Below are 20,390 nucleotides of genomic sequence, written 5' to 3' on the forward strand. Positions count from 1 at the left end.
AGGCAGCAATACAAACTGGTGGATGTTACCAACTGGGTATAATTTTGTAACACTCAAAGTGTGAGCTACAGTGGATCTTAGGTAGATACTAGAAGGGAATATTTATGCATTTATAATGATGTAATTCTGAAAGAAACTGATGGATTATCAGAGTATAATCACCATACTCTCCATACATAACTGGAGAAGAGATATAGGCTGCTGTTGGGACTAATTTAGACCTTAAATAACTTTAATTGACTTCTGCAAAAGGGCAGGTAAACTCTGTTTTTGATGGAGAGCTATTGTGACTCTGTACTTGCTTGTATGACTCAATGGTCAGTGAGAGAAATACAAGGTCTTACTGCTGCTCTATCCAGCCTTGACTGGAGTATAGGCTGTTCTGGCAGGAGCTTCCAAATTTTTGTTTCTTCTCATATTGTCTTCATTCTTTTTTTATGTTCTACATTCCCCTTTTGTTTGACTCATCTAGAGTCACAGAGCTGTAATATAATTCAAGCTGAGAGGGACCTCAAGAGGATTTTAGTCCAACTCCTTGCTCGAATGAGTGTAAATTGTAAAGTCAAACATGTTGCCCTGAACTTTATCTGTTCAGGTCTTGAAACCCTCCAAGGATGCAGATTACACAGTGTGTCTGGGCAACCTCTCCTGCTTCTTGACTGAAAGCCAGAACTATACCTGATTTAGTTTATTACCGTTTTCTCTTTCATTTATTTCTTCACTTATTTACTTTATTGCCCTGCAACTCCATAAAGATCTTAGTTCCCTCGTTTTGAAATCTCTTTTCAGGTGTTGGAAAGGTACTTCTAGACACCTCCAAAACTTTCTTTTTTCATTCTGACCAAGCCCAGCTCCTCCAGCCTCTCTTTATATGGTTCTCCAGCCCTTGGTGGACTCCCACCTGACTCACTCAAATTTTTTTGATTTTTTTTTTGTACTGCAATGGATACGTCGATCATAACTGGACATAGTAGTTCTGATATGCTCTAAAAATTGCTGAATAAAAGGAAATAATATGAGCTCCTTGTGATCTTAAAAAAGATTATGATTCAGAATCCAGGAAGCACATGAAAAAAAAATCTGGAGCTTATTTAGTTTATGTTAAATAAAAAGAAAAGGCACTCTCATCTGTGTCAGAGCTCCCTGGCAAGCTCTGTAACCCCTGTCTGAGAAAGCATTTCTCTGGAAAATCAGCACATTTCTTCCTTGCTTTTCTCTCGTCCACTGAGATAAATAATACATGCAAAAATAAAAGTTTTTTGAATTGGCAGTAAGTTGCAATGTAAAGAACAAAGAAAACCTTAATAGAATTAAAGGACAAATGAACTGAAACAGTGAAAAAAAACTCAGTTACTGACACACTACAGAAAGCATTGACTCAAAATTTCTGATTCAAGGGATAATATTTAGCAGCTTGAAATGGATGAATAACAACCATATATAAACTTTTTATAATTAGGACAAAGTTCAGATGGGGTTTTACAGATATTGCACAAGGAACAAAGCAACTCCCTTCCTTCTGTTAGGGAGATTTCTTGTAGGCTTGCAACTGGGAAAAGTCTAAACATCACTGAGGAGTTTTATATCAGGCTGGAGTGCTCAGTGCCAGAGAGGGTGTGTTGTATTTTAGGTAATGGCTCTGGCTGGAGGGACAAGAACCAGAGATGCTAAACACAGGGATGGCAATAAATATTGGTTACCAAATAAATCCTGTGGAATTATTTGTACTCTCAGTTACGTACTGTCCAGATTCCCTTTCTTGTCCTTTCACATACTTGCTGGCTTTGGGTTAGCCTGAACCTGCCCCACTGCTTCTCCTGTATCTCCTATGTGAGATATATCTCCTACGTCTTCAGGTGAGCAAGGTGGGAATTTTTGGGGATGCTGATGAAATTTGAGTTAATAAATAAACCTTCTCACATTGAAAATAATAATGGGTGAAACAAGTGAATGTCTCTTTCTGTGTTTGTCAGCAAGAACACAGATGTCAGGACTTGAATTTCTTTCTTCATGATGATGCTTGGGTGCTGCAGTGGTGTTTTAAGAGTCAGGACAAGAGAAATCTGTGCTTGCCATTAGGCACTAGGAACAAACGACACTTCTTAGGGGATGAATATGAATCTGTTCATTATCTAGAGGGGTTTTGGTGTCTCACTCCTTTGAGTTGTTCAAAAAACTCTTGAAAAAGGTCCTTGGCAAGTAGCTTAAGGTTTCTCTGCTGGAGTGAGTGAGTTGGACAAGATGACCATCACAAGTACCTTCCTACCTCAACTGTACTAGGAACCTGCTGTCCTTTGCTGTTTTTCCAGTAATAAACTCTTGAGGAAATCTCTATCCTTTACAGTAGCTCTGATAAAGCTACTGAGAAAGATATCATGTAATTGGAATCAACTATTTTAACATGTAATCAGAAGCTCTTCTGAAGAAGAAAAGCAGGCTGCATCATCAAGGTAAAAGTGATGGCTATTTTCAGCTTCAGAACAAGTGAGTGAACATTAAGGCTACCTTTTGATGTTGGTATGAACTGCAGCTACGAGTGGGACATATAAAAGCTGTTTGTTAAGGAAAGTGCAGTGTTTTTTTGGTTGCATCATTATACTGCATAGAAAAAACAGCTCTTTCATGACGGTAGGACTTTGAGAACAAAGTGGTTATCTGCAGGATATCAGGTGATTCTTAACAACAAAAATAAATTGCTGAAAAGAAGTTATTTAACTTTTAAAGTTTTTCTTTCTTTTTATTCTTGAAACAGTTGAAGCTCTCCATTTGGGAACTCTGATGGCAGCACATGGCTATTTCTTTCCAATCTCAGACCATGTTCTAACACTGAAGGATGATGGCACCTTTTATCGATTCCAGGTAAGTGTTTTCAATATGTTCTTGACTTGCACAAATAGAAACTCAAAGGCCTTACAGAAAAGTTCATAGCAAATTTAACCATACTTTGTTTCTTACCTAACTGGGTAAAGAGCACAAATTCCCCTAAAAATAAAAAATATGCTAGAAGGATTTTATTTATAAATTTTCAGCAAAGCGTTGAGATGATAATGACTAATTTGATATCTGGAATAGAAGTGTGATAATGTTGGGTATGGAATTATCTCTCATGAAATAAATTTATGTAATGTTTTTCAAATACTGTAAACCAAATTATTTTATTGCCTCTTATTCTTACTACAGTCTGAATTAGGAAAAAGGAAGATTTTATATATTAAGTCTATAGTCTATAAATTATATTAAATATAGTCTTTATCAGAAATCTGATAAATAGTGGACAAATATGTCTGATAAATGAATATCTACTTTTCCTCTTTTGTGAGAATTTTCTTACTGGTAACTCAGTAGTATCAGAGCAGTGTGTATTCTTCTAGCAAGTACAGAGACATTTTTACATTGATCTGTCAGTCCCATTGTGTACAACTAATGTGCAGATGGTTCAGAACAAGCTGAAGCATAAATATGTACATATGTCTATACCTACATTGTACATATATTATTCAGAAATCTATATAGTTGTATTTTATTATATTACTTTTCAAACCAAGGCCCTGGAAGCAGAAGTGTTTTTTCTATTAGTGATTAGTGGGCTAGAATTTTGCAGAACAGTATGACTAATGACTTGAAACAGATATGACTGCAAAGTACCAGATTATGGATTCAATGGAAATAATTCACTTTGCTTGTCATGTGCCACTTTTGACAGTGGTGGCTGTGTTCTGTATTGCTATTTCTATTAGGTGGTATTCCTGGAAAGCACTACCAACAGCTGCTCCAAGCTCTTTTTTAGATATTTATTGCTTTGAAATTGTATGATGACTATAAAATTGAGTTTGTTAATTCTTCTCTGTTACTTCTAATGTTATTAAATACTCAGTAAAATAGCATCTGGTAGAAAAAAATCGATTGTTTTCAAGATATATAGTTCCAAACTTTGTTTTAAAGATTGTTTAAATAAGAAGACATTAGTAAGAAAATAGTACTGAAATTGTGACTTTCAAATCCAGAAGAAAACTAGAAATTGGAGGCCAGTCATAGTTTCAAACTATTGTTATATTATTATATTAATCTCTGTACAATACTTTCACCAATACTTTGGCTTAAGTCCTACAGACCCATGTAAGGGAAGAGAAAGACTTGTAATGTTTGTATAAATCAAAATCTTAGCATGAATATAATTAAATATGCATAGCACAGTCTGACAAGGAAGAGAATTATTATTGCATATATGCAAACAATATTATCCTATTTTCATATTTAGTTCTTGTGAGTCAGACTGCAAAAATTTGTTCTTCAGCAGAACAGAAAGTTAGATTTGTACATGGGTAATACTAAGAGCAAGCATTCCAAGCCTCCTCTCCTAGATCCACAGCAACCTTTGATCCTGGAGAGAGTATTTGAAGGGAAAGGGTTTTTTTAAGCTCATGAGGCTTCATTCTTCTCAGTGCTCAGTATAAAGAGAGGTGGCACATTATTGCTGATGTACTTACGAGGTAAGTGGAAAGGAATCATGGAGTGGTTGAGGCTCCAGCTCTTGGCTTAGTGTCTGAATAAGCAGTGTCCAGAAGGATAAAATATACAAGGAGTTAATTTTGCAGAGAATAGTATTACTTACAGGAGTGCTAGTCATTGAATTCTGCACATCTGCTGGCCTGCCTCCATCTCTAGCACGATAAATAAGCACCTCTGCTGGCTGGAGGAAAGTGCAGACTAGAATTAGCTGCATTGTGGAGCACTGAGTACTGCAGCTACCCTGCTGTGAGCTTTCCTCAGAGAGATCCACAGCCTGCATGTTTGGACACAAAGCTTCAGTGGGGGCTGGACTGTAAAATTTTTTCAGTTTATTTATGTAAGTTAAGAATTTGGCACCTATTTGACAAATGCATATGAAATAAAACACTTCAATCAAGTGTTTCTCAGTCTGTATCTGCAGTGTTTGGCTTCTTTGCTTTTCTGTGGTACCTTTTGCATTGCTATTCCTATGCCAACAATGTGACTTTGTTGTGACAATACAATTTCAGCTGTTAATGTATAGGATGAGAAAAAATTCCTAGTGGTGACATACTGTTAACTGGAGTTATAATACAAAAATATGTGTGATTACATCTCCACATTCCCCAGCAAAATAGGGCTAGTATAAAATCTGTTACTGAACTTGGAAGATGAAGAGAACAAAGTTTGACTGCAAATGTGTGAATTTTGCACTAGAATAAACATTCAGATTCTTTGCAAATAGTACTGGACAGGATTCACAAATTAGTGGATATTTTGACAGAAAGAAAACAATGCACCTGCCAGCATTGAAAAGTTCAGAAGCCACACCTGCAGAGAAATCTTTGCAATAAAAGACCTAACCTACAAAAAGCAGACTAGCTATAGTAAGGTTCTCCATGTGCTTGGTATTTTGTTTTTCAAAGGGTGACACATTCCCTCCTGACAGCAAAATTATCTCTAGCTTGTTTTAAACCACCTTCTGTTATATAGAAATAGCTAAAACCAGTGGAGCTTGTGCTTCATTTGGACAAATGCCCTTTTTGGGACAAAAATTATACTTTTTCAATTATTACTCTTGCCATCAGGAGACAAGAGTACACTTACATCTGTTTTTTTAAATAATGAGAAATAAAAAAAAAAAAATCTGTATTATTCAGTGACCTACTCAGGTGTTAATTAGGTTAGTTTCTGTGATATCAATTTAATTCAAAGGAGATGAATCTAAATATTTGCTCTATCTGAGAGCAAATAATTATGAGGAGCCCAAATAAGAAAAACAAGCTGAATCTTAGAAAGCCTATCTTCCCTGGGCCAGAGGTTACTCATGGAGATGCTTCATTTATGTTCACATAAATGATAATTTGTCCATCTTGGTGAGGAATGTCTGACTTGCCCTCTCAGCTGGTAAGCTTCTGTAATATCATCCTACAGAAAAATAAGCTGATTTCCTCTACAAGCCCTAAATGCATAGTGTCACCTGATGTTAATTGTGAAAAATAACCTTTCCCGGTATCTTTTGACTGTAAAAAACTCCTAGGATACCTGAGACTAGTGATAGTCACACTCCCATTTTGAAATGAGATTAATGCATGATTTAGCATTAATTTTCTGAGACAAGGGTTAGGTTTTTCTGTTGCTTTGTCACTTTTAAGATGAAAGGCACAAATATCTGAGCGAAAGTGTGAAAACTAGAACAGTTTCTTGTGAAAGTATGAGTCTGGTGAAGATAGCAACAAAATTCATGGACTTGGAAAGATGAAGGTGTGGACTTTGTCTTCTCCTGTTCTGCCACTGGGAGCACTTTCTTGACAAATGCATTTAACTGCTTTGGCCTTATTTTCCCATGACTAGATTTGGGATAAAATTACATAGCAATCAGTGTAAGGATCTTGAAATATCTTTGCTGTAAAACAGTTTGAGTGTGAAGTGTTGTGGACAACTCATGCCTCAGGTGGAATTACATTTCTTTGCACATCTTTTGAGTCAGCCTTTCTGGGCTCTCTTCTTCTTGGCTCATTCTGGACCCACCTTTGGCCATCCCAAATGCTGAGTCTGGCTGAACATCACAGCTCTTCAGCCACTCTCCAGAGCCTTTCTGGATCATCTACTGTGCCTTGAGGGAAGGATTTTATTTGAAGCCAGATTTTAGAAATGAAAAAGAAGTGAGTTATGTTATGCAGCATTCGGCAGATTTTCTTTGGCAATTGCAGGTACAATAACTAATTCATTGTCTTTTCAAGTCAGACTTGGCATATTGCAGGTTCTCTGACACAGGTTAAGGTTTCTGAGTGAAAAAGATTTTGAATCCATGTGTCTTTTGGACTGCCCCATCAGTGCCACTTTTGATTTTTTTTTTTTTAACTCCTTACTCAGACACACTTTGCCCCACACTGCTGTCCATGTTCATCCTCTTTTTGGTTAGAAAAGAGGAGTCACAGAACCAAAATCTTGTTCCATATTCTTCAACCTCATTTTTAATTATTCTGAGCTAACTATGGAGCACTACTTGCTTCCTGTATGGGCTTGACAGTGCTAGACTAGCAATCTTACCCTTTTACTTTACCAAGAAATCATTTTTGTCAAGTGCAACGATTGTAAAACAATGCCAGTGAAATCTGCCATCCATCATGCAAAGCATTTGAGATTGTGCATAACTACTTTTCAGCAAAGGCTTGATTTCTGCTGTTTATAAAGACTCCCTGGTGCCTGAGAGAAGAATAGCAGTAATATGCAAAGGTTTATAAGTTATTTGAATACTCCTCCTCCATCCAAGTAATTGGATTTTTTAAAAAATTGCGGTGTGGAATGGAGCAGCTTCAGAAACAGCAACTCTTTTCTTATTACAATCAACAAGGGGTAGCTGAAAGTTGCTTAGTGACTTCCCTCCTCGGTTATACAGTTTAATTCATAGAAATTAATCATGTTTTATAAAAGCTGATGGATAATACTGATTTTTACAAGTGGCTGTTTCATTAGCTCAGATATTGTTATTGATTAATTTTGAGGGAAAGCCAAAGCAGATCTATTTACTTTATCACTGGATTCCTTACAATGCATAGCAGCCACTGCTGCTAGTTTGTTTATTGTGGAATATGTGCTATATTACAGGATTTTGTTTCATATTACTTTATCACTGGTGGATTATGGATTTATGTGGTTAGATTTACTAATGATATTAGTGTATAATGCAAGAGAACTAGTATGTGTTCATATGTGCAAAACCAGTTTTCTGGTTAAAGGGATAAAGTTCCTTGTAACTGTTTTGTTCTGGAGGCTTAAACGTATCTGAAATCACATCTGCAATGCAAGGTAAGCCTTATTTCTCTAGCTCCTGACTTGTTCTGGCTGCTGATTCAAATTACACCTACAATTAAACAGAGTGCCTCAAAAGCATGCTGATAAAAACTGGCAGCATTATTTCTGCCTGGGCTGATAAACAGTACTTGACTCTCCCATAACTGCTCTACCACCCACCTTCCTTCAGCTGTAAGTGGGATGTCATGGCAAAATGACAAACGTTCCCTCTTTAATACTTCTTCATGATGAACTGCTTCATATTTCCTTCGGAGGAAAAGTAAAATTCTTAAGTATGATGACTCCTTTGGGTTTTCTACACTCATGAAAGATAACCAAACCACATCAGTACTTCATAATCTTCTCTTTGGAGCTGCTGGTGTTGCAGTACATGTTATACCACGTCCATAGCTCTCCTGGGTGAAATCTTCACTTATGAGCTTCTAGATCATGAAGACAGGCCCACAGATTGTGCAATATTTGTGCTATAGGATTATATGACATTGCAAAGGATGCTATAATTCTATGGCATATCTGGTATGTGATTTGTAACAAATAGTTGAACCAAGCTTTGTTTGCATAGTCTAGCTATTTAGAAGGTAATTTATGTGAGCAGAGCCTCCCTGCATAGCTGTGGGATATTTTTTATAGATCAGATGAGAACAGGCTTTTTTCTCCTTTGCACATGACTCCTATTCTCATTCCTGACCTCATTCCATTAGACCGGGGATCTTCTTATCAGACTCTTCTTATTTCCTAATCCTTCTGTGTTGAACAAGGCAAATCTTTCTCCTGTAGTCTTCATGGATAACCTCTCCATCAAATTCTTCTCAGAGATTGTTAAATAGCTGGAGCGTGAAATTATGTGGAGACTTTTGAAACAGAAATGTGAACTCGGCACACACCTTATAGTCAGTCATGTGTTATGTGATTAAACTGTGTGATGTCTGTAAAAAGGAACAAGGTAAACTTCAGATTAAGACCAGAATTTTATGACAATTAAAACCAAGCAATTAGACAATGAAATGTGGAATAATCCTTTGGAAAAGCATCAGTCACTTTAACTACAAGCATGTTTATTGTTGGTTCTTTTTGCCCATAAAATCACAGCATTGCAAAAATCCATTAATCAGAAACTGATTTTTATATCAGGCTTTATTTTCAGTGTCTAGGGTTTTCAAAGATTTTTTTTTCTTGATGTTTTGGACTTTCTTTCTGTTTAAGTCTTAATCTGTCAATTATCCCTAATTTTTGCCTGTTTTTAGTAGAGTTTTCCTTATCTCTGCACACATCAATGCAATTTCCTGCTTTGAAAGTGAATAGTAGATATCTACTCTTTGAATACAACTTTATCAGCAGCTGTAGCTGCATTTGAGCACATATCTTAGAGTGATACCTGAAGTCTACTTGCAGGTGAGAAAGTAATGTAGGACTTTCCCTTGGTCAAAATACATAGCATCCAGTGTTAATTTCTTCACTAGTAGGGGTTTTACACTGTCAGTGACCTAATGTGTTTTTGAAAATCCAAATATTAGTAACCTTTAGCTTTCAAAGATTGGAAACATGTAGGGTATTATGGCTGTTAAATCTGGAGAGTAGATACAGAAACATAATAGAAGAGAAAATTTAAGCTTTTAACTTTTTTTGGAAATATACTTCTTCCTTTTGTTGTAATCTTCTGAAGCTCCTCTACTTTTTGCATTTTTTAAAAAATAACTATCCATGTTTTAAAGATTACCTAAATGAATATTTTTTCCATGTATAAATTACCCTTCAGGTAACTTGCACCCTTTTAAACATGGTGCAGTTGATTCAATATTTTGGATAACTCTCACCAGTTTGGATAGTCATTGCTATAGAGTATGGGAGATAGAGGAGAAGTACCAGAAGAAGAATTTTGTCATATTTACACATACATGTAACTCACAGTCCTGAGGAACCAGGATTCATTCTTTAGCTTGGTAAGGCTTTTTTTGCTTTTTTGGAAATAAACACAGTTTACCTATGTGAAAACCCAAGAAATCCATAAGCTTTCTGGGCTGAATTTCATCAGCCTTCTAACCTGAACTGTCTGACCTCATAAAAATATTTCCCTCCCTGAAATTTCTTTTGCCCTGTGCTTTGCCCTGTAGCCTTATCTCCATGTCCAGATTAATTTTGGGCATGTTCAGAGAGCTGCCTGCAGGCAGAGCTGAGCTTTGTCCCCCTGGGAGGCGGCTGGCTGGAGGGCAGCTCTGGCACCGTTCTCAGCTGCTCTCAGTCCCATCAAACCAGCCGGGCAGCAGGGCAGGGATTGCAGCTCAGAGCACCAGCAAGGAGACCTCCTGCCTCTGTGCATTCTTCATCTGCTCACTGTCTCCTTCCTTCTGGAGACTCAGACAAGGAAGGCATTAGTAATCTTCTGCACTTATCTGTAGTAGCTGTTATTTGAAGCCTTTTCTCATATTGTAATGTCTGCCTTTAACTGGGATTTCTTTTTGGCTTACCCTATCACACATCTTTTAATATGTCTCATCATGTGCTTTGCTAATTAAAACTCATGTTCTGTTTTAACTTTTCTGCTTTTATCTCCCTGGCACAAGGAGGCTTACACTCATCCTTAGTAGCCAGTGCATTACTTTCTGCTTTTCCTCAATCTCTTCTCAACATTTAAGCTGCACCTTTTAATCCTTCAGAAAAGCCTTGGTCATCTCTGCCTCCTAGTGAACTAAAGTGACAGCATTTCACAACACTGAAGATCGTGTCCCCTTTCCCATATTGTGTTTAGTGCCCACACTGCCTTCAGACCAAAGTGCAAGTTTCAGTAAAAGTTAAATGGGTTATTTCAACTAAATACTGAAAACAGTACTCTGGCCACACATAGCTTTTCATTTATATGTGAAACAACAGGGTCTAACATCACTAACATAGTTGTGAATATATAGTATTTGTTCTGAAATGAGTGTTGAAGCAAAGTTTGTGATTTTTCCCTTAGTCAGAAGATGTAATTTGTTTTTAATCTCAGGTGGGATGGGAAGATATGCAATTTGTCAAGAAAAGTCCTTCATATGCACAAGGACTATGCAACAAGTATGCCCACATCTAGAAGAGTTTCAGCAGGAGTGCTGCTTGGGCAGATATGGTTTCTATGTATTTAGTAACTCTCACTAGATACTTTTTTCAGAAGCTCAGCTTGAACCTGTAAACAGAGGGTAACCTTCCTTTTAGCAGAGAAATTATGTAGCTGTGCTTTTTCTTCTCGGCCCTCTCTGGATATACATTTTGTTCCCATAAGGAAGAACTGTTCTCACATCCTGAGTTCGTAAGCTGTGTATTTCAGTGAGGATGACTTTTTGATTTATATGAATTACACTATTAAATTTTATAATTGCTCCTCCAAAATGCGCTGAGTACTGCAATTCATTCTTTAGGGGTTCATCTTCCTTCTATTTGTGCTTGTATGTGCTTCTACTGGTCACTTTGATTTCAGTGGCACTGTGAAGGAATGGTTGATTTGAGAATTACTTATTGTTGCTCCCTTAAAAAGTATAAAACAGCTTGCAAGAAATACATCTTAGCCTTTGAAGTGAGCTTGTGATAGTTCCTTTTTTATCCTTTATCTCCTTGCTGTTACTTGATAAATACCAAGTTCTAAATTGCTTCTATAAAATTTGATGTGTCAATGTTACAAAACCAAGAGGTTTTTCACAATATATTTAATTTGAAAATTGGTGTGAATGTGTCACCCTTCAGCCCTGCTGGTTTCCAGATTAACATTAAAACAATTTTGAAGGGAAGTGGGCAGCAAAGAGGTTTTCATTTTTGCAGCTGGGAGATTTTTGAGAAAACAGTAAGAAATAGAGAGTAAAGCAGAAGGTTTTCCTGAAGAACCACCTGTGTTTTGAAATACCACTCAAACCACTTCACACATTTAATGAGTTCCATTCAACTGCTCAAATATTATATAATTCTTTGTATCTGTGTGTATGTGTTTGTATACAGATCAGTCACTCAGTCACAGAATATCCTGAGTTGGAAAGGCCCACAGGGATCATAGAGTCCAACTCTTAAGTGAATAGCCTGTATGGGGACTATGTGCTCTGTAAAAAGTGCTATAATAATATCCACTTTAACCAAAAGTTGCTATTTTAAAAATGAAGTAATTTGAATGAAAAATATCTATACAGTCTTATATTCTCCATTTGTTAGAAGTAAATTCTTTTACCAATACATGTAGTACAGTCTTAATAACTATGGTGTTGAAGTAGTTTTTGGTACTTTATTGTGTTTCTCTTAAAAAAAAAAAAATTACATTTTAAATCACAACTGGTAAACAATTACTAAAAAATAGACTTTGATGTCTTTGTGAAAACAGGATGTTTTTAGAGGCATTTTTTATACAAATAACACATAGGAAATAGAATTGAATATTAATCTGTGAATGAAAACTTTCAAAAATCAAGAGCTGAATGAACTTCAAAGCGTCTTGTCTTTATACCTCTAAACCTGATTCTACAGGACATGTGAGAGATGTATTTCTAGGGAAGATTTAAAAGACAACCCCATTACCTAGTCTTGTAGGTTTTGTTCCCTTAACTTTGAGAACAAAAAAATCACTTCATTTTCTTTTTCAATTCTCTTCTGACACTAGTGTGATAAACAGGTGTACAAATGTAATTTTCTGTTTTGATGCCTATTTCAAAAATTTGAAGTTAACAGTGTAATAGATCTACCAAAAATAGATTCTGAAAATGAGTAACAACCTAGGACTGTATAATGGTTGCTTGTCTAACTTGAGTTTTCTACTTCTTTGTTTTGTCTATAGACACCCTATTTTTGGCCATCAAATTGTTGGGAGCCGGAAAACACAGACTATGGTCAGTGTAGAAATATTTCCTATTTCTATTGGAAATTATGCATTATATAAATGAATGAACCATTGCAATCTGTCTTGTTTCACCATCCCATTGTTGAAACCATAATTATATACCATGTAATTCCTGTGCAAGAGCTGCTGATATTGAAATGAATGTGTTGCTACCTTTTTCAAAGTTTATCAGAAGCTTATAAAAATAATATTTTGGAGTGGATCTGAGGAAAATATAAAAAAATGTGAGTCCCAAAATTAAAGACTCATCAAAACCTACCTTGCCATTTATACTGTCTGTTTGCTCCAGCAAGTGTAATTGTTTACAGTGAGAGAATCTCAGTCAAGCAGAGGAAACTTTATTGATGGTTGTGCAATGCTTATTATCAGATTGAGACCTAAAGATGTACCTAGTTTAGAACTCTTAATTCTAATATACATCATGTAGAAAATTACTTCTTATAAAAATTAATATAATTCTAATATGAACTATATTAGAAAATACAGTTTATTGTTTATTTGCCAGTATGTTGGGGGTTTATTAATAAATTATATACTGTAATTACTGATGTGTGCTTAGACAGCAAAATCTGAAGATAATAGGTAGTGTATCAGGAAAAATATTATTAAAAATGATAGCAAAATTAGGTTCCTCAGTACATCAAATAATGACCTGCTTTTAACAAAAAGTGGATCTATGAGTAGCCTCCTTTTCATTTTAATCCACACTGTAAGTACTGAGCTCATCTGAAGACCAAGTCACTTATTTAGGAAACTGAGCATGTACATGATAAGTTATGTTTTCAGAACTTCAAACCATGAATGTCTCTTATTACAGCTTTTCAGAAATGTAGGTGAATGTTCACTTGTAATTTGAATTCTATGCCCTTGGGAGTTGAAGACTTTAGGGATGGATAGTTCCAATAAATGCTTCCTTCCTTTTTGGAGCAGACACAGTTTAATTTCAAATACATTGCCAAATAAAATAATTTTAAGCTGAGACTCTCAGCAGAGCTGAGTGTCTCCAAGGTACAGTTTAAAAAAGTGACAGTTTTCTCATCCTGTAGGAATAGAAAAATGTTCAATTTTTTACTGATATTCAAAGACGTCCAGTAAATAGTTATTGAAAACTCCCAAGGAGGAGGGATTCTTATCATATGTGTATGCTTAGACACTCTGTATGAGGAAATTAGTCACTGAAGGAAAAATGATTGATTTACCATTTATTACTTCAGTAATAAAATAGTCCCCTAATATCTTAAAGATCAGCAGGTAATTAATTTTGGTTTAAGAGACATTGATTTGTTCAGCTGTAATGTGTACCACATTACTGGGGTGGTTTTAATAAATAATAATAATATGCTTAACATATCTGAATTTGAGATCAGGCTGAGAAAGTTTCTCTAAATATCCTTTAGTCTAAAGTGGGAGATACTAATTTTCCTGTCACAGTTGATCAGTGGTCAGTGAATTATAAACCTTAGTCAGTAAACAGAAACTTTGTATAATGTGTCCAGGTTAGCATGCTAGGAGTACTGAATTAAACTTGGGATCAGTGTCTTCATCATGCAGGGAGGTGCTTTTGCTGAACAGTAAATGAATTCATTTGAGAGCTTTTGAGATTTAAATACATTTAAGTTGCTGAGTTAAGCTCTTTGGTTGCAGAGGGGTGAAAGGAAGGAGAAGCAAACCCTCCAATCTGCTATCTCATTGCTCCTCCCATGTTATGAACCAAAAGTGCAATCCTGTACAAAACAGACCCACAACTTCCCTGTGTTACAGGGCCAGAGCATTGTGCTGGAGCTACCAAAGGGGGCTGTGTGTCACCAGAACTGGATAATGCTAGAGCACTTGCAGGAAAATAAAGTTTCAAGGCACCTTTTCAATACTGTTTCTATTAGGTTAGCATCATCTGAGTCCCAGAAATTAGCATTTCCCTTGTAAACAATGGTGATCAGAGCAATACAGAATAATCAAAATATTTAATCAAAATATTTAAGGAACCAAAATAAATAAAAAGTTGGCTTGAAACATTTTGAAAATATTAAAGGATAAATATCACCTCAAATATACACCAAATAGGTTCTGCAGTTTTTCACGGTAATTGTTACTTCCTGGAAAATATAGTACATAGAACTTGTGTTATTACAGATATGCAAATGCATTTCATAGTTATCAAGCATTATGGTGCTGTGTAGTGCTACCAATTTCATGGATTTGTCTTGAAAAAGCTTGAAACTGTGCCCTCTAAAATTAATGACTGTGACAGGCATTAGAAGTCTCTCAAGACCAGCAAAAAGTGAACTCTTTCTGGAATCTTCCTTGATCAAAGTTCATAACAAGGCAAACTGCTTTCTTTTCCATTAACCTAATTTAAAAGCCATTGGAAATACTCTAGAATTTTATTTTAATTTAAAAATTAATCCTAACCATTCATCTTTACTCATCCATAACTGGACTACTGTCCAGAATGCAACACACTGCCAGGAAAATAATTTATCTTAAACAAGAAAATAAATTACATTGAGATACTGTGTGTTAGTTTATTTCCAGAGCTAACTGAGAAATAAATAATCCTTATATTTGTGCAACATGCTAATATCTTCTCTTACATATAATCTGATCTATATGAGCTTTTAATATCAAATATTTGTCTTAACACAAATACAATTTCTGTACAAAGTATAACTGAAAAAAAGAATACAAACAGAATCTTCCAATATGTCAAAAAACCACAGACACATTCATGTAATAAAGGTGTAGTGCACTGCTGCATTGTGGTGGCAAAAAGAGGGCTTGGATTAATTTATGTCAAAATGGAAAATAGCCTTTTGATTGTAATTTCAAAAATATCAACTATGATAATTCTGAGGTTACTGAGAAACTTCTAATTTTTACAAATTGCTGAAAATATCTCTCCTTTTCTTGAAAATCATGCTTCAAGTGTTGTGGAGAGTGATTTCTCAAATTACAAATAATTTTTACAAAAGCAGGTCCTTAAGTTCCATCTGTTGAAATCCCACTTTAGTGCCATATGTCTTGGAGCCCACCCAGGCAGGACAGGTTGTCCTTTGTAGAATCCTATTGGTTTTAGTGTGATTATGTTAGTGAAAATAAGTAGCAGTGATAACAACTACTGTTATTAAAGCCAGTGTAGTTCAAATAACTTTGCTTTTTCCTGTGAGTTAAGTCATGTTCCTGAATTATGATTAGGTTTTGTGACAAATAGAATTGGATCTCAATTCAGAAAAACTGGCTCCTGAAATGAGCACAGCATGTGACCTGCTTGTAATTATCTTCTCTTTTCTTACAGATTTAATTTTGTAACTGATGGAATTTTTTTTCTTGGCATATTATAAACAGGTCGTATCATTAGGAATTAGTTAAATAGAAAGGCTAGTTAAGACAATTGCATCCCAGAAAGAGGAAATAGAATGCCATGTATGAAATTGTTATTCCATGTGCATTAGGTATCAATTCTAATGGAACCTGTCAAGTTGTCTTGGAGGTTTAGTGACTCACAGCTGTTGCAAATTTGAGGCATTTAGTCCATTAAAGTCCTCCTTTTTGAATAAGTAAAAAATTTGAAATGTTAGGGGAAAATTCCATTCACAACAAAATACAATTATTTGCCTTTTTTTCTTTAGACTTAATTTAACGTATTTTTTAAAATGTAAGAGGCTTTTAATAATTTCAGACATAAAATAGGAAGAATTATTAATTTTTTACTCATTTTCTCTAGTGAACTTTTGCTGATAGCTAGATTCAAAAGTATCTATGACATATCAGACTTTTTCTTATAGTTAAATGTGTATTAAAAAAATCTTTCTCTCAAATGAGAGAAAGAATAAAATTTAGAATGTGCCACAGTCATCACTTGTAGTCTTAAGGAGGTTTGGACATACTAGAACAACTGTGTCTTTATAGTTGCAACAGGATGTTGTTTGAGCATTGTCATTTTTTGGTGTGCATTTCTTTCAAATGAGTTAAAAATTGAGGATGACTGCAGAATGTTGGTGAATTATAGAGATCACAGTAAATAACTAATAAATAATGCAACATGTGTTGAGGAGCACTTGACCATATCATTGTTAAATGATGCTAAATGAGACTATTTTTCTCTATATTCAAAGTAAGTTCTTAAATTCTGTTGCTGTGAAGAAGGACAAGTTTTGAAAATGTAACATTTTCAGTAGCCTTCCAGGTAAAGTCATGTATTACAAAGGCAATCTCCTAGGGAATTAGAGCAATCATGGGGGTTGGGGTAAGTCTTAATTAATTGCTCCCTTTAAATTGCAAGTATTTCCTTATTAAATTTAATTAATAATCAGCTAACAAGTCTGAACAATAATTTCTTCCTAATGATCATTCTTATTGCTCAAAAGTAAATTGACAGAGGCCTCTCCATGTTCTGTCTGCTGCTCTGTTCTGAGCATGAGCAACTTCCCCTGGGTCATTTCCTATTTTCTCCCAAATCAGCAATAATACTAAAAAGTACATAGTGCACAAAAACTAACTGCAGTCATGTCATGTTTTTCTCATACTGAAAATTTCCATATAATTTTCTCTTTAGAGTCTCTTGCCTACGTATTTTACATGCTTAGCTTCAAATTCCTCTATAAAAATTTGAGTAGTCCAGGAATTTTCTCTCTCATTTGTCTTTCTGTACCCTTTACCACAGAGTGACTGTTTGGAAGGAGAACTGTGTGGAGAATGCATTATATATTTTCTTTGCCCAAATGCACAGGAAGGATTTCCTTGGCAACAGCTTATTAGTAAGAAATTTGTATTTGAGGAGTACTGATCTCTATTGCTTACCTGAACTCTGCTGGAGCACTCTCAGCATCTCTGGAAATCAACCCATAACTATGATTCAATAGCTTGTGGCAAAACTGGTAGCAGGGAAGCACTTTTGATAAAAATTGTCATATATATATATATATATTCTTGTAAGTCTTTAGTACAGATCCCTCTGTTAAGAACCTGCTTCTCATAATTTTCTGGATTTCTAGGTGTAGTAAGAAAGAAAGTTTTCCTACCAGAACTCTATGTTTCTGAATGGGTTGTGACTCTAGTTAATGACTTGCCTTTAGGAATTTACATATACAGAATATATTGACTAAGATTTTGGGTGACAGGACTAATTGAGGACTACAGTATACCAAGAATAACAGAATCTCAAGAAAAATGTGACTGGTGTCAGTGCTTGGTATGCATACAATTTGATCTGGGTAGAACCAAATCAAATGAGTTTTAGGAAAGACACTTACATTAGCAGATAGGTGGAAGAGGTGACCTACAGTATTTTTTCCCACTCAGAATTTAATATACCATTATATTTCTTTGCAGAGATACATTATCTACTCATTAGAAGCTATCTCTGTCATAAATGATGAAAGTCTCATTTCAACAAGCATGGCCTGAATTTTGCTCTGATCCTTGCTGATTCTGACATTGACAAATCACTGCAATGAGGGCTCTGTAACCAGGAGTCATTTCCTGAAAATGCTTTCCAGTCATCTCACCACTTCAGAGTTTTGTGCTTACCTGAATTATTCTTTCCATAAAAATGTAACTTATTCCCATAATATGAGGAGCATGGCAAATGTGTTTGGCCAATGCATCTGTATGCACACATAAGAAAGAGGAACTGATCCAAGTACAGGTTCCTGCAGTACTATTTTAAAGGCATTGATAACCTGCATCTAGATCCCTTATAAATAAAAATAAAATTTCTTATCAGAATTGCAATATTCATAAATGTAACTTGGAATTTCCTGAATTGCTTTCAACTTGCTATGTTGAGTAAACTAAAAAGGTTTCATAGAATACATGAGCTGGAAGGGAATTACAGGGATCATTGAAGTCCAGCTCCTGGCCCTGCACACAGGACACTCCAAGAATCACACCAAGTGTCTGGGAGTATTGTTCAAAGGCTGCTTGAGCTCTGTCAGGCTGGTGCTGTGACCTCTTCCCTGGGGAGCCTGTTCCAGTGCCCAAACACCCTCTGGGTGATTAACCATTTCCTGATATCCTACCTAAACCTCCCTGAACACAACTTCAGGCCTTGTCACTGGTCACTACAGAGAGGGCATCAATGGCTGCCCCCTCTTCCACTGACAATTAAGCTGTAGACTGCAATAACATCTCCCCCAAGCCTTCTGTTTTCTAGGCTGCAAAGCCCCACCCCATATGAGTTTCCCTCATGCCAACACCAGGAGTGCCCCAGATTAGGAAGGTGTGGAAGAGCAATGTTGGTGTGCTGCTGTGATTACTGTGGCATGCCTTCCCCAGCCCCAATGTCCCTGGAGCTGAGGGCTCTGGGGCTATCTGAACCCTAATGGAATCTTGGTGCTGAGGCTGGGGTCCCCATCACCAAGGGTGGTCCAGATTAAAAGGGTGCAATGCTGGCACTCTGACATGCTCCACTTGCATGCCTTTTCCTGTCCTGGAGCTATAGGCTTTCTGACTCTGAAAATGTAACCATAAGGGCAAATTGAAAGCATTATGTTAATATCAAGAAATATTAAAAGATTCAATGGATGTATTTTTAAATTGTATTTGACAACTGGATAGTCTTCATCTGATCCTATAGTTCATGTAGCTTGGGTGACTTTTTTCCCATACCCATTTTGTCACCCTGCAGGATTTTCCAAGGCCATCATCATCTGGGGACTTCTGTATGTTGAAGAGAAATTTGCCTTTTTTCTAATTCTTGATCTCTTTGGTAGTTTGGAATATGGTTTCTTTCTTGCCCTTTGTTTATGTAAGAAAGTCCTCTGCCCGTGTAAATCTACAAACCAATTGCTTTCCTGAATTGTTACAGGAAAGAATAAGATCAAAGAGAAGGGGAGTAGTGTTTCATAAGTTAAGGTTTTGACAATTTGGCAGTTTAACGTACATAAACCTGATCATGATCTTCCTCCTAACTTAATGTTATTAGCATTTGCTTAAGAGTGTGGTTCTTTTATAGGTACACTGGGCTCTGTGGTGACCCATTTTTAAGACTAAGTGAAACTCAATTGCTAAGGGCATTTTTTTTTTCTTTTGACTAAGAGCAGAGGTGACCTAAAGATGGTATGAAATAGCCCTAGAATTCCCAATGTTAAAATAAAAGAGTTAATTTCATGCTTTACATCCTGCAGTCATGTTTTGTGCTGATTGTCCTGTAATTCTCCATCTGAAGTGAGCACTTGCATATAGAGGGAGAACTCTCTGCCTGTAGGGCACTTTGAAACCCTTCGACCTTGCAGTACTTGCTATTTTCTTTGCTCTTTAGATTCAGACTAGGCTTATCCACACTGTTGCTGGAAACAGGATTTTGACTCAGGGAGTACATAAATTTAAGCTGGGCTCAGTGGAGATAACGAGTGTTCACTGGAAGCAGGCTTACTATCTGGGGTGAATTGAGCTGTGACACCAGTGGCACAATTATGGAAGGAGTTTGTGTGTAGGTGCCGTAGTCTGTGATCTTCAGAGGCCCCCTTGAACTTCCACTGAATTTAGCTGTGGCCATTGCTCCACTGTGGCAAAAGGGAAGATTTAGCCCCTGTTTAGCAATAAGATAAAACTCCACAGTGTGGGTTTTGGGCAAAAGTTCTAGGTTTGGTTTTTCAAGGGTTTTTTTTAGAGTAAGTGTAAAGAGTAAAATGTGTACTCAGTCCAGTTTCTTGAGTCTAGAATGAAACCTGTCATAATCTCTATGATCTTATCTAACGAAAAATCTATAGAGGTTTCTTAGGAGCTTTCAAGTGCAAGT

General features: G+C 36.1%; 1 protein-coding gene across 13 annotated transcripts in view; it reads left to right on the forward strand.

Annotated features, from left to right (window-relative positions):
- The window catches only part of RGS7 (regulator of G protein signaling 7), a 222,274-nt gene that overhangs the window by 139,504 nt on the left and 62,380 nt on the right, over nucleotides 1-20,390 (forward strand). For all 13 annotated transcript variants that reach the window (XM_079333392.1, XM_079333399.1, XM_079333390.1 and 10 more), the window contains exons 5-6: nucleotides 2,753-2,859; nucleotides 12,590-12,641. In XM_079333392.1, coding sequence (XP_079189518.1) covers nucleotides 2,753-2,859; nucleotides 12,590-12,641 — 159 coding nt within the window. The remainder of the gene's footprint in view (nucleotides 1-2,752; nucleotides 2,860-12,589; nucleotides 12,642-20,390) is intronic.

Source organism: Erithacus rubecula (assembly GCF_903797595.1).
Source record: "Erithacus rubecula genome assembly, chromosome: 2".
NCBI lineage: Eukaryota > Metazoa > Chordata > Aves > Passeriformes > Muscicapidae > Erithacus > Erithacus rubecula.